At 39.1% G+C, this 11595-nt stretch overlaps 1 protein-coding gene across 8 annotated transcripts in view; it reads left to right on the top strand.

Annotated features, from left to right (window-relative positions):
* The window catches only part of Fam114a1 (family with sequence similarity 114 member A1), a 93924-nt gene that overhangs the window by 9107 nt on the left and 73222 nt on the right, over positions 1-11595 (top strand). For all 8 annotated transcript variants that reach the window (XR_015441341.1, XM_021246703.2, XM_087187461.1 and 5 more), the window contains exon 3: positions 11506-11593. Coding sequence is in view for 7 of the 8 variants with exons in the window: in XM_021246703.2 (XP_021102362.2) it covers positions 11506-11593 (88 nt within the window). In the remaining variant the exon portion in view is untranslated. The remainder of the gene's footprint in view (positions 1-11505; positions 11594-11595) is intronic.

Consider the following 11595-nt stretch of genomic DNA (forward strand, 5'->3'; position numbering starts at 1 on the left):
TTGTGCTGTCCTGGCTGCCCTGATGTCCTGAATTCAAAACCTTTTAATTCAATGACCTTTCATGGTCATTTTGACTTTGGGGAATAACCAAAATTTGCACGGTGTCACATACAGGGAATAAAGTGGATGAGGACACATCGTAATGTCTTTATGAACGTGCGTTTCTGTTGGATAGGACTCAAACAGCAGCATTCACTGTATTTTTAATCACACTTTGTAAAGACACACGTAAAAGAGGACTTCCGGAATCGCTTCATAAAGTGGCAAGAATGATGGGATAAGTGTGTTGAAAATGAGGGAGAGGATTTTGAGCAGGACTAAAGACAATGTGTCTTTTGTATATTTTGATTACCTCTTATATTAAAAGAAATCTATTTGGTTTCTAATCTTCAAGTATTTTTAATGTATCTTTTTACTTGTCCTTTGTTGAATACTTTTCCCGCCTGTAGTACTGGGGATTGAATCCAAGGCCTTCGCCATGAGCTACATCCAGCCCCTTTTACTTTTTGAGATACAATGGACCCTTGACTTACAAACTCAATTTGTTCAGGAGGGCCCTACACAGCCTTCAAAGCCTCTCTCCTGTATACAGGCAGATCTCAGTGTCCTTGGACAGACATTGGCCCAGGATTTCTCAATTAACCCCACACAAGAAAGGATGTTGTAATGTTCTTTCCAGAACTCTTTAAGGGTTAAATCTGTATCTGAGACCATCTGGGAGCACAAGCAGCTGGCATTCAGGTCATAACTCAAGAATTTGTTTGTAAGATAAAACTAAAATTCCAGTTGTAACCCAAGTTATTCATGTCAGACCAGTTGTAACTCGAGGGTCCACTGTAGGGTCTTCTTAAGTCTCTAAGTTGTCCCAGCTGGGCTTAAACATGTGATTCTCCTCCTTCAGCATCCCAAAGTGCTGAGATTATAGGTATGTACCACCATACCCAGCTCATCATTTTTGCAATGATGAGACCAACTCTTTCTGTGTTGATCTAGAAGAAAATGAATTCTTTAAAAAAATAAAAAACACCTTGAATGAAAAGTTCATTTATAGGTTGATTACTTGGATCTTGAACATAGGCCCCCAAGGAATGGCAGATTTAATAGGAAAACAGCCAAGCTCAAAAACTTATTTGATCAGGGGCCGGGGATTTAGCTCAGTGATTTCGCTACCTGCTGCGCAAGCACAAGGACCTGAGTTCGATCCCCGGTACCAAAAAAAAAAAACAAAACTTATTTGATCCCAGGTATATCTAAGCCTGATAAAATTTTAGAATCTCTTTTAAAAAGTCCATATGGGAAAATGTTTGCTCTACTGAAAAACAGATAAACAAAAGCCCTGGCAGAAGAAAGCCCTGAAGAAGCTTTGGAGAAAGTATACATTAGTATCTTCTAAAAAATGCATTTTCTGACAAGGTATGCAGAAATGTCTTTATCTTTCTATGAGTGATTTGGATCTGCACAGTAACTTTGGGTCTGGGTCCTCTTAAAATCCACATAGCATTAGCCTCATCCTTGCCTGGCTCAGAGTGCAGGCTGTACCTTAACTAATAGGGTGATGTAAACAAGACGAGACCAGAGAAGATGATGAGACCAGAAGCCTATAAGATGAGGTCAAATCCCTGCTTTGAAGGATCACTTCCTCTATGCACTCAAAAAAGCCATCTCTGTCTTTGGGACTCTTTTTCTATATGGTCCATTCAGATGTACAGACTCAGCCATTGGAGTTGAACCTTTCTGTAAGAATCCATTTGAAAACAGGCACTGAATGTTGGAGGTGGGATCAGATTCTCTACAACCTCTTCCAGCTCCAAGCCACCATGCTTTATGCCCAGGAATCTGAGTGGTGCAGCTGCCTTCAGGATACACACAGTCACCTTAGAGAATACAGTGCTGTATAAAAGCAATCATAGCATGTCCTATAGCACAGTAGAAGCCTTCCCTGGGTACTTACATCAGTCGTAAGCAGTCAGGAAGGTCTTCACCCTCAATTCAGAGAGGTTTGTCTTGGTTACTGGTTGAGAGTAATATTTGTCGCAAGGGATCTGGTGGGACTTTATTATACACTATATTAAGGTTCTTTAGAAGAACAGATTCAATATAAAATGTATGTGTGATTACACATGGGATTTATGAGGTGGGGTGACAGGATCCAGAAGTAGAAGAATCCCGATGGCTGGCTGTAGGATCAGAGGCAGAAAAATCCAAAATGGTGCTCTGTGTGCTGCAGGGTCCAGTTGCAGCCAAAGGTTGAAGGCCTGGAGGCTTGCTGTGCAGTCACTGGTGCGAGTCTGGGTCCAAAGGCTGAAGAATGTGCATTAGAAGCTAAAGAGTCAGCTCTGGAAGGCTGAAGAAGCTGGAAACTAACACCCAAAGCCAATGGCAGAGACTGGACCTCCTCCAAAAAGGGAAACACTTTCTTCCTCTTTTCCCTTTTATTCTGTCCAAGCTACAAGCCTTTTGGTCCCACCCACATCTGGGGTTGGTCGTCCTTCCTCAGTTTGCTGGCCTAGATGTCAGTCATCTCAGACACACCCAGAATTTACTAACCTGCCAGGCGGATTTTACTGAAGTCAAGTTGACCAATCACAATTAACAATCACATACACTAACCGGTCCACACTTTGAAGTCCTAATCTCTAGTTTAAGGTGCTCTGAATTCCCAACACTCAGAAATGGGATACCTAGAATTTAAAAAAAAAAAAGTCATTCTTGCTGTCCGACACCAATGATTTTAGCCAATTATGGCAAAAATAAAGAATTCCAATGTTACCATTATAAGTGCTCTCAAAGAAAAACTCAAGACTGTGGACTACCATGAGACAGTTCTTTTCCTAGAAAAGGAAAAGTAGAATATTTTAGAATAATAAATTTCAGGCTGGGAGTGGTGGTGCATGCTTGTAATCCCAGCACTCAGAAGGCTTGGGGAGGAGGTCACCATGAGTTTGAGGCCAGCTTGGGCTACATAGTGAGTCTAAGGCCAGACTGGACTACATAGCTCAAAAAACTAAATTAAAAAAATAAACAAATTGCCGGGGATGTAGCTCAGTGGTGCCACACCTGCCTGGCAAGCACAGGGTCCTGAGTTCAATCCCCAGTACCACCAAAAAAATAAATAAATAAATAAATTGCTTTCAAAATAGACAAAAAAGAGGGAACACAGGGCAAGATATGCCTGATTTTTGCATCCTAAACAGGATGAGTAGCTCCTGTTCCAATTCTGTTTGAGTAGTTCCCCTTTTAGGTGTGCAGTGTAGGACGATACTCAGTTTTTGGCCTGGGAAGCCAGGTGGACAGTGTTGCTATTTGGCCATACAGGGCAGTGCTTCCCAAGTCTGGTGGTGAATTGGAATCATCTGAGGTACTTCTTAAAAATTCAGATTTCTTGGCCCTATCTAGAGAGATTCTTATTCAAAAAGGTCACAGAACAAGCTGGTATTCTGTTTTTTTATTAAGGAATATAAAGCTATTTATTGACCACTGTGCGCTATTATTTACAGTGAAATAAACAATATGCAGTAGGATAACACTTTTGACCTCTGCAAAGTTTTTTCCTGGCTTCTGCTCAAACAGTAACCCAAATACTGAAAAGATTGAGGCTACATGTAAGGAATGAGTTTGGGTCAAGAAAAATATGCAGGTCAATAATTTAGACTGTACAAGTTTTTCATTTATTTTTTGTTTTGTTTTTTTTTTTGGTATCAGAGATCAAACTCAGGACCTTGTGCTTGCAAGGCAGGCACCGGAACCACTGAGCTAAATCCCCAGCCCTAAGTTTTTCATTTATTCTAGCAGATCCTAAATTGTGAATACCTCTTAACCATCTGAGTGGGTTTCCATGTCCAAGTCTTAGACAGTCCATGAATCATGAACTTTTAGGACCCAGATTTCAATTTATTGTAAAGGAATGAGTCACTGGGAATCTGTAAATGTTCCCTTAATAAGCCTTTCTTACCTAAGTGAAAAAAACCCGAGCAGGTTGTGTCCAGTTTCCTTATTTGTGTGGGGAAGCTTTGGTAGTGATGAAATTCTTTTTAGGAATTTTGCAAGAAAACTGCTGCATTTATGTAATTAAAGACATAGATTCTTATATGGGTGCTTTGAAATTATTCATTTTAAACTGTCCAATTAACTACAGAATCATTTATTTAACTTGAAAGATTATAGCTTCAGGAAAACTTTCAGTTTAACTAGAAGTGATTTATTTCTTAGGTTGTTCAGAATGATGACATCTCAGAAACATGGATTTATCACCCATGGTTTTTGTTTTGGTGAATGTTTAAAAAGCTTACATAAGTATTTTAATTATACACACACAAAAAAACCCTCATAATGATCCTTAAGCATGTGCACTAAAAACAACTTCTGATTTGAGTTTGACTATGGACAATTTCCCAAACATTTAGAAAAGCAGGGGAAACATATCAGGCCATCAAATGCTCTTTTCTGATAAAGGAAGCAACTACAGAAAGCTTTCATTTGTTCAAAGTAACCAGGGCTATTGATGCAAAACAAAAAAACCAATAACTCCCCCAATATTACTTTCAAAGCAAACATATTAACTTGATTTCCATTAGAAGCAGGTTATTTTTTTCACACTAGTAAATCAAATACCAAGACCTATATATCATGCAAATTAATATTGAGCTTCATTTTCTGGGCAAGAATGCCAAGTTAGTCTCTTTTCATAAAAAGCAATTACAATTTGAGAACATTTCATGTTTGCCACCTTTGCCAACCTCATCTGAATCTTTCCATTTCATGAGAAATATCAATTCTCCCCTACCGTCCATGGCACCAATTATTCGTTCAAATCAAGACCTCTGGCAGAGCCTCTTGGTTTGTTGGCAACATCTCTTTTCTTCAATTTGCTCTCATCACATCAGAGGTGTCTAGCTTCCTTATTTGGGTGGGAAAGTTGTTCTTAGTGATAAAATTTATAGAAATTTTCCAAGAAAACTGCTGCATTATGTTTTCATGTCAAATACAGGTTTTCTTTTTGTGTCATCTTTTTCCTAACCAGCTTTTTGAGAATTAAGAAATGCTTCAGTTAGCTCTGCACAATCTAAATTTTCTTCAGCTTCCCGTGTATGATCAGCATCTGCAACTCCATTCTACTTTAGGAAATAATACTCCACTTTCCCTTTCATTAAACATCAGTCCAGTAGCTGTTCCACCACAGAGCCTCCTTTTTTGCTTTTTCCATTTTGTTTCTTTCTCACTCAGGCGGTAGGCAAAGCACAGAAAAGGACTGAACAATGGGACAGTGTCAAACCTACATAGGAAACAGTTCTCATGAACTATTTTTTATCTCGTATGTTAATAAATGTTTTATTTTAAAATGTGAATATGGTACAGTGATTATGATACAATGATTTGATACAACTTCTGTTATAGAATATGGTGGTGAGCCTGTAGAGGAACAGGTAAGACTCTCACCACTTTAATTTCTTTGCTGGCCACCCTAAACTATCCAATCATCATCACCATCATTTTCTAAGAGCTGTGAATGACCAGATTGGCTTAGAGACAGAAGATTTCCAGGGCTGAGTCCCTAACCTCTCTTCTTGTTTATTTAAGTACAGCACCTTGGTGATCTCATCCACTTCCATAACTTTCATTTCACCATCCAGACCACTATCAGATATTCAGAATGCTAGTAAAAAGTTACTATATTTACCAATTAAAATCTGTTTCCACAATTCAGTATGCTAATTAGCAAAGCATCAGCTGTTAATAGAGACACAGATAATAGGATTGCTCATTAGAGCTACCTCTGGAGTATGGCTTTCCTGATTAGAATACCAGCTGACCTCCTTGGGCTGTGCATGTATCATTGCAATGGTGACAGCACTTGGATTACAGCTTAATCTAGGAAGAACCCATAATATCACAAGATGCATGTTGAAAAATTTAAGAAAATAAATCAAAATACTAAAAGATGGGCAAAAAAAAAAAAATAAGTCAGAAGATAGGGCAATGAGGCTGCTGTGGTTTGGATACAGCATGAATTTGTCCTCTATGGGGGCATGTGTTGGAGGAGTGGTTCTCAGTGTGGTGATGCTGAGAGATGGGACCTTTGGGGGGTGTGGCCTAGCGAGAAGTCCTTAGGGCATGGGGGAAGCTGTCCAGAGAAGGGATTAAGGTAGCTTAGAGAGTTCAGATCCCTGAACTCTCATGAGAGTTGTTAAAGGGTGATCCTGACCCCTGAATTGCTCTCTGTCTTGATATGTAGTGTCTCCTACATACACTACCACCACTGAGACACTACCTGGAATCCTCACCAGAGCCATCCCAAATGGCAGTCCATTGCCCTTGGCTCTCCAGAACTGTCAACTATATAAAATGTCTTTTCCTTGTATAGTTGCCCCATCTCTGGTATTTTGTTATAGAAATGGAAAACAGACTAATACAGATACCACAAGAACAGAATGCTTTAAGGACATAAAAATGTTTAACCTTCAGATGCTACTAAGAGGTCAGGTAATAAAAAGACTAAAGCGAGTCCATAGCTTTGACAATAAGGAAGACATTGCATTGTGATTTTGATGAATATAGCTTCATTAAGTAATGGCAGGAGGAGTCTTGCTGTGTTCATTGAGTAAAAAGGGCAGTGGATACAAAAGGTACACAATTTTAAGAGGCAAAGAAGAAAGACCTGGAGCAGAAACTAGATCCAGTTGAAAGTGTTATGAATGGCATGTGAGAGGCCACTCAGACACAGGCTTTATGAGAAAAAGCTTTATTTCTGTCTAGGTGCAAGCAGGGACTGAAATCAGGGGCAGATTTCAACAGCTACTGGGAAGAGCCAAATTTTATTTTATCCATGTGTGGATGGGCTGACATGGAGATAAAGATGTCAGCAGCTAGCTGGGAGAGAAAACTAAGTTTATATAGGGTTTGGGAAGGGGCTATGATCATAAGAAAGGTTTATGACTGAGGGTCTAAAGACAGTCAGTGCAAGTGTGCAGTCACTGGATTTCTCAGTGCCCGGGAGGTTATATACTCAGTCCTAAATTGTCTCTTTATGGCCATCTGTCCTAGTAACCTGTTGTTTGCAGAGAACAGCATGTTTGCTGTGGCGGTCTCATTCAGGTCAGGCATGACAGAAAGAAACACTTTGTGCTTGTGATTTTCATTTGCTGATGTTAAGATGGAGAAATTGCATGCATGATTAAATGTGGGAAGTAGCCAAAAACAGAAAGGATGAAAAGCCAGGAGAGGTTACCTCGCCCAGAGGGATGGGTGTGGAGGTGGAGTGTGTTGGTGATGGTGGTGACTAAGAAAAACTCATGGCTATTTTTGTGGTAATCAAAGGAGGAAGTAATTGTGAGTCAGGTATAGTACAGTTAGATTTATGTTAGGTGGGGTTGTGATGTAGGCCAGTGTGTGTTTTGTGTGTGAGGAAAAAAAAAACTCAGAGACTTAATTTGATTTAGACAATTAGTGTTCAATTTATTAAGATTACAAATTCAAAAACTTGATTCTTCCTTGGGTTTTATGTTCCTCTCACAAATCTTACTCTATTTAGAAATCTAGCAAAATTGAATTTTCTAGGGCCTTATGATTAATATTTGGTCCCTTTTACAACTTAAATGCATTCAAATATTTTAAACAACATTTAAAAGTGATAAATTCTATTTCCATTTTAAGTACCTCATTTATCTGCTTATACAAAACCTTCTGACTACTTAATAAGTGTTATAAAGCTATTAAATTTATAGAGTAGGCTTAAAGTCTTCTTAAATGTTATAATAGTATGTATAAACCTAGGAAGAGTTTAGCTTAAACTCAAAAGTCTAATAATTCAATTATATATTTCAATTGGTTTTCAAAACCTGTCACTCTAATAGGTCAAAGTCCATAAATATTAATAGGACAGAAACCAAATACGCACAAAAATATTAATTAAATGGCTTTTATGCTTTAAACCTTTCTATATTTAATCTTTAAATCTTCCTTATAGTTGAGTGATGTACAGTCACCAAGGAAGAAAATTACTTGGAAATAACTGAGGCTATTTTTAGCCAGATAGTTGGGTAGAGCTGCAGGCGTCCAGGGCAATTGACATCCTCCCCACTGTTATACTGAGCCCCTTTTTAGAATAGCAATGTCAGGAGTTACAAAACTTAAAAAAGGTTTGGTCTCATAGGTCCTATTGCCCACATCCCTGGGTACAAGATACACACAGTACCTGATTCCTCATCTACTATGAAAGAGGACAACAGATTTATAGGTATACATATGTTCCATGTAAGCATTAAAGGCCTTTGAATTTGACAGAATTGTGAGATTTGTAATTTTTTATATTTATGCCATTGAACTTGAAAGCCTAAAATAAATAAAATATTATTTTGCTAGGGATCAAACTCAAGTGCATGGTAGGCAAGCACTCTACCACTGAACAAAAACCCCCAGGCCTAGTAAATGTATTTTCTATTTAATGATAAAGACCTTTAAATGGGATACTTGCTTTGTAAATATCTTTTCTATTTGAAGAACTTTGAATTTGACAGAATCCCACATTCTTTCATATCCATAGGACCGCTCACTGGTTACAGACATTCACATGATCTCTAAGTGACTTGGATATCCTTGATTAATCTGTCTGATTTACTGTTACAATATGGTTTCATTCCTCTGAGAGTGTATAGGGAGGAAGAAGGAGGTTGAGACAGTTTTCATCTGATGGCTTCCATTTTCTCTGTACTTTCAAACATGAAGTTATCTGTTAAAAGAAGGTGAGTTACATGGGAGATGAGAAAAGAAGCTTTAAAATAGATTTGATAGTGGGAGATTTGAGTTGATCTATGTTGCCTATTGTATAGTCTCAAAAGTATGTGACATTATGTCCATTTAAAGTGGAAACTATTCATGATGACATATATTTATAATTTATATTTAATATTTAGTTTATATGTTTTTATATTCAGTGTATTCATTGAGTTCCTTGAATATTTGCCATTGATAACAAATATTCTTTGTAGCTGATCAAATCTGAGCACAGTGTCAAAGAACTTCATTAATAAAGCAGTTGGAGGAGTCATTTATTATCCAGCAAAAAGTTCTAGACTCATTTAACATTTATTTCTATTTGCTACTCAATTACCAGCTGTCAGAGCGTATTAAGTACTTTTAATTTGAGTTAGAGGCCGTCACCCCTAAGTGTATTAACTCTGCCTAATCATAGATAGCAATTTGTCCCTTGAAAGAATGATATTAATCATCAGCTTACATCTGTCTTCATGATAGTACAAAACTGCCACTGGGTCCCATTGCTGAAGTGACATAAATCATTGTAGACACCAAAAATGAAAGCTGACAGTCATGAGTCATGAGTGGCTTGATTCATGTTAACAAGCTTCTCCCTGTTTCCAGATCGAGGAGAAAATGACAACTTTGAAAACGTTTTGCTTCTTAGTCTTAAAAATGTAATTTCTTATTACTATTACTAACTAGCTAACATTCATGGAGTATATATGATATGCTAGGCATCATGCTCACAACTTTATATGAGTTGTTTATTTTCATTTTCCCAATACCTGCGAAGTTGTTGGTTATTGTCATTCTTATACTACCATAGCTTGCATTTTGCATTGCAGGATTAAGAGAACTGTAGTAACTTATTACCCAAAATGACTCAAACCCAGGCAGTTGAATGTCATAACATTTTCTCTTCACCATTGGTCCTCACTGATAGAATGGTGTCTAGTTTTCACTAGGTTCATCAGTTAGGAATGCATTTGGTTGCGAGTAACTAAAATCCAACATATAGTGGTTTACAAAATAGCAACTTGGTTTTTCTCACTTAATAAGATGGAGATATAAATAGCTACTCACTTTGTTTTAGTACTTTAGCAGTGCCAGAACCAGCAACTCTAGTTCCTTGGACTTTCCCTAATGGCAGCAAAAACAGCTGCTTCAATCCCAAGAATCACGCCTGCACTCAGGACAGGAGGGAGGGAGGGCAAAGAGTTGGCACTAGCTACGACAGTGTAATTTATCAGGAAAACAAAAATGTTCCCATTTGTATGTTTGTGGGTACAAAACTATTTCACATGATTCCCCCTTACCTACAGGGGTAGAAGACAGAAGCAGAAGGGAGTTGAGGATGGATGATGCACCAGCCTTGGGCTAAAGGTGTGGAATTTATAAGCCGTGTAGGAATTTTCCCACATCTGCTTTAACTTCTTTCTTTCTTGCTTTGAGTGGAAAGCTGTGGTTATCTGTATAGTTAACCCCTAGGGTATTTATTCATGTCCTGTTTTTTAGAATATGTTCCCAGATAGTAAGAGAAAGCTGCGGTTCCATTAATGAAGTCAGGAATCACTGATTGCAAGTAGCAACTAAAGGACACTGACTGAGAAAATAGATGGATTTCAGCACTGTCCACCAAATATTAAGTTATATTCCAGACACTCTTCTAGGCTCTGGCTATACACTAGTAAACAAAACTTTTGCTTTATTTTTGTTTCTGTTTCTGTTTCTATTTTCTGAGACAGGGTCTTGGTATGTAGTTCAGACTGGTCTTGAATTCATAATGTAGCCCAGGCTGGCCTCGGACTCACCATCCTCCTGCCTCAACATCCTGAGAGGTTGGATTATATGCATGTGCCACCACGCCCAGCAGTGATCAAAACATTTTTTTTTTAAGAGTGAGGAAAAATAAGAGGGAATCTCACAGAACCTAAACGTAAGAGTGCAGCAGGGCCTCGGGAGGGATAGAAACCAATGGCAGAGAAGCTCTCTGAAATCCCGAAAGCCCCTCTGAGCATATCCCTTTCACTCTCCTCACTCTGCTTTCTCTTCTGTCCCTGGGCACTGTACGAGGTTGGGTCAGGCCACAGAGGCTGACTTGGCATCTTCTATTCCAGCAAGTGGCTAGCGATGAGGCAGTCTCCAGTACTGATTCCAAACACGTAGGCAAGAGAATTTGAATCCACTGAGGATAGAGACAATCTACCTCTTCTTGTGAGGGATGGAGTTACAGGGTCACCTGAGTGGAGAGATGACGTCTTGCATGGGAAGACATCTTCCTCACAAAGCTTCCTGTGGCTGCCTTCCCCCGCCAGGCTGTTCGTGCCTCTGTAGCTGCTCAGCCCACCACCCCAGATGTGTGAAGGTTAACTCTCCCTTGAAGAACACATTTGTTCAGCTCTGTGAGAGTTGCTGGTGTCAAGGTTGCTCTGAATGTTTCCAAATCATTTTCGTGTTGATATTTATATCTTTCCCCCACATGACCCTGCCTGTCAGATAATGGGAAAAGTAAGGCTCCCTTCTCACTAGAGACCCAGCCCTCAGAGCCAGCACCTCCATTAATCAATTCAGTTCCAAAGTACACATTGTAATGCAGGTCAAGGTATTCTTTCATTACCCACTTAAGCTGTAAACCAGTGAGATATAGCTGTTGTTGATGTTTTTTAACCTTCTCTTTGTTTCAAACCAGTGCATGTTTTTCCATTCAGGGATAAGCTGAATTGCTGACATGCTGCTAATGTTTCTCCACAGGCTGTGGATTCCCCTCCACGGGAAGGAGGATGGGCCGGCTGGGGCTCATGGGGCAAATCTCTGCTGTCATCTGCATCTGCCACCGTGGGT

Source organism: Heterocephalus glaber, unplaced genomic scaffold (genome assembly GCF_053883595.1).
Source record: "Heterocephalus glaber isolate CG9 unplaced genomic scaffold, H.glaber_assembly_v1.0 deba00001509, whole genome shotgun sequence".
NCBI lineage: Eukaryota > Metazoa > Chordata > Mammalia > Rodentia > Bathyergidae > Heterocephalus > Heterocephalus glaber.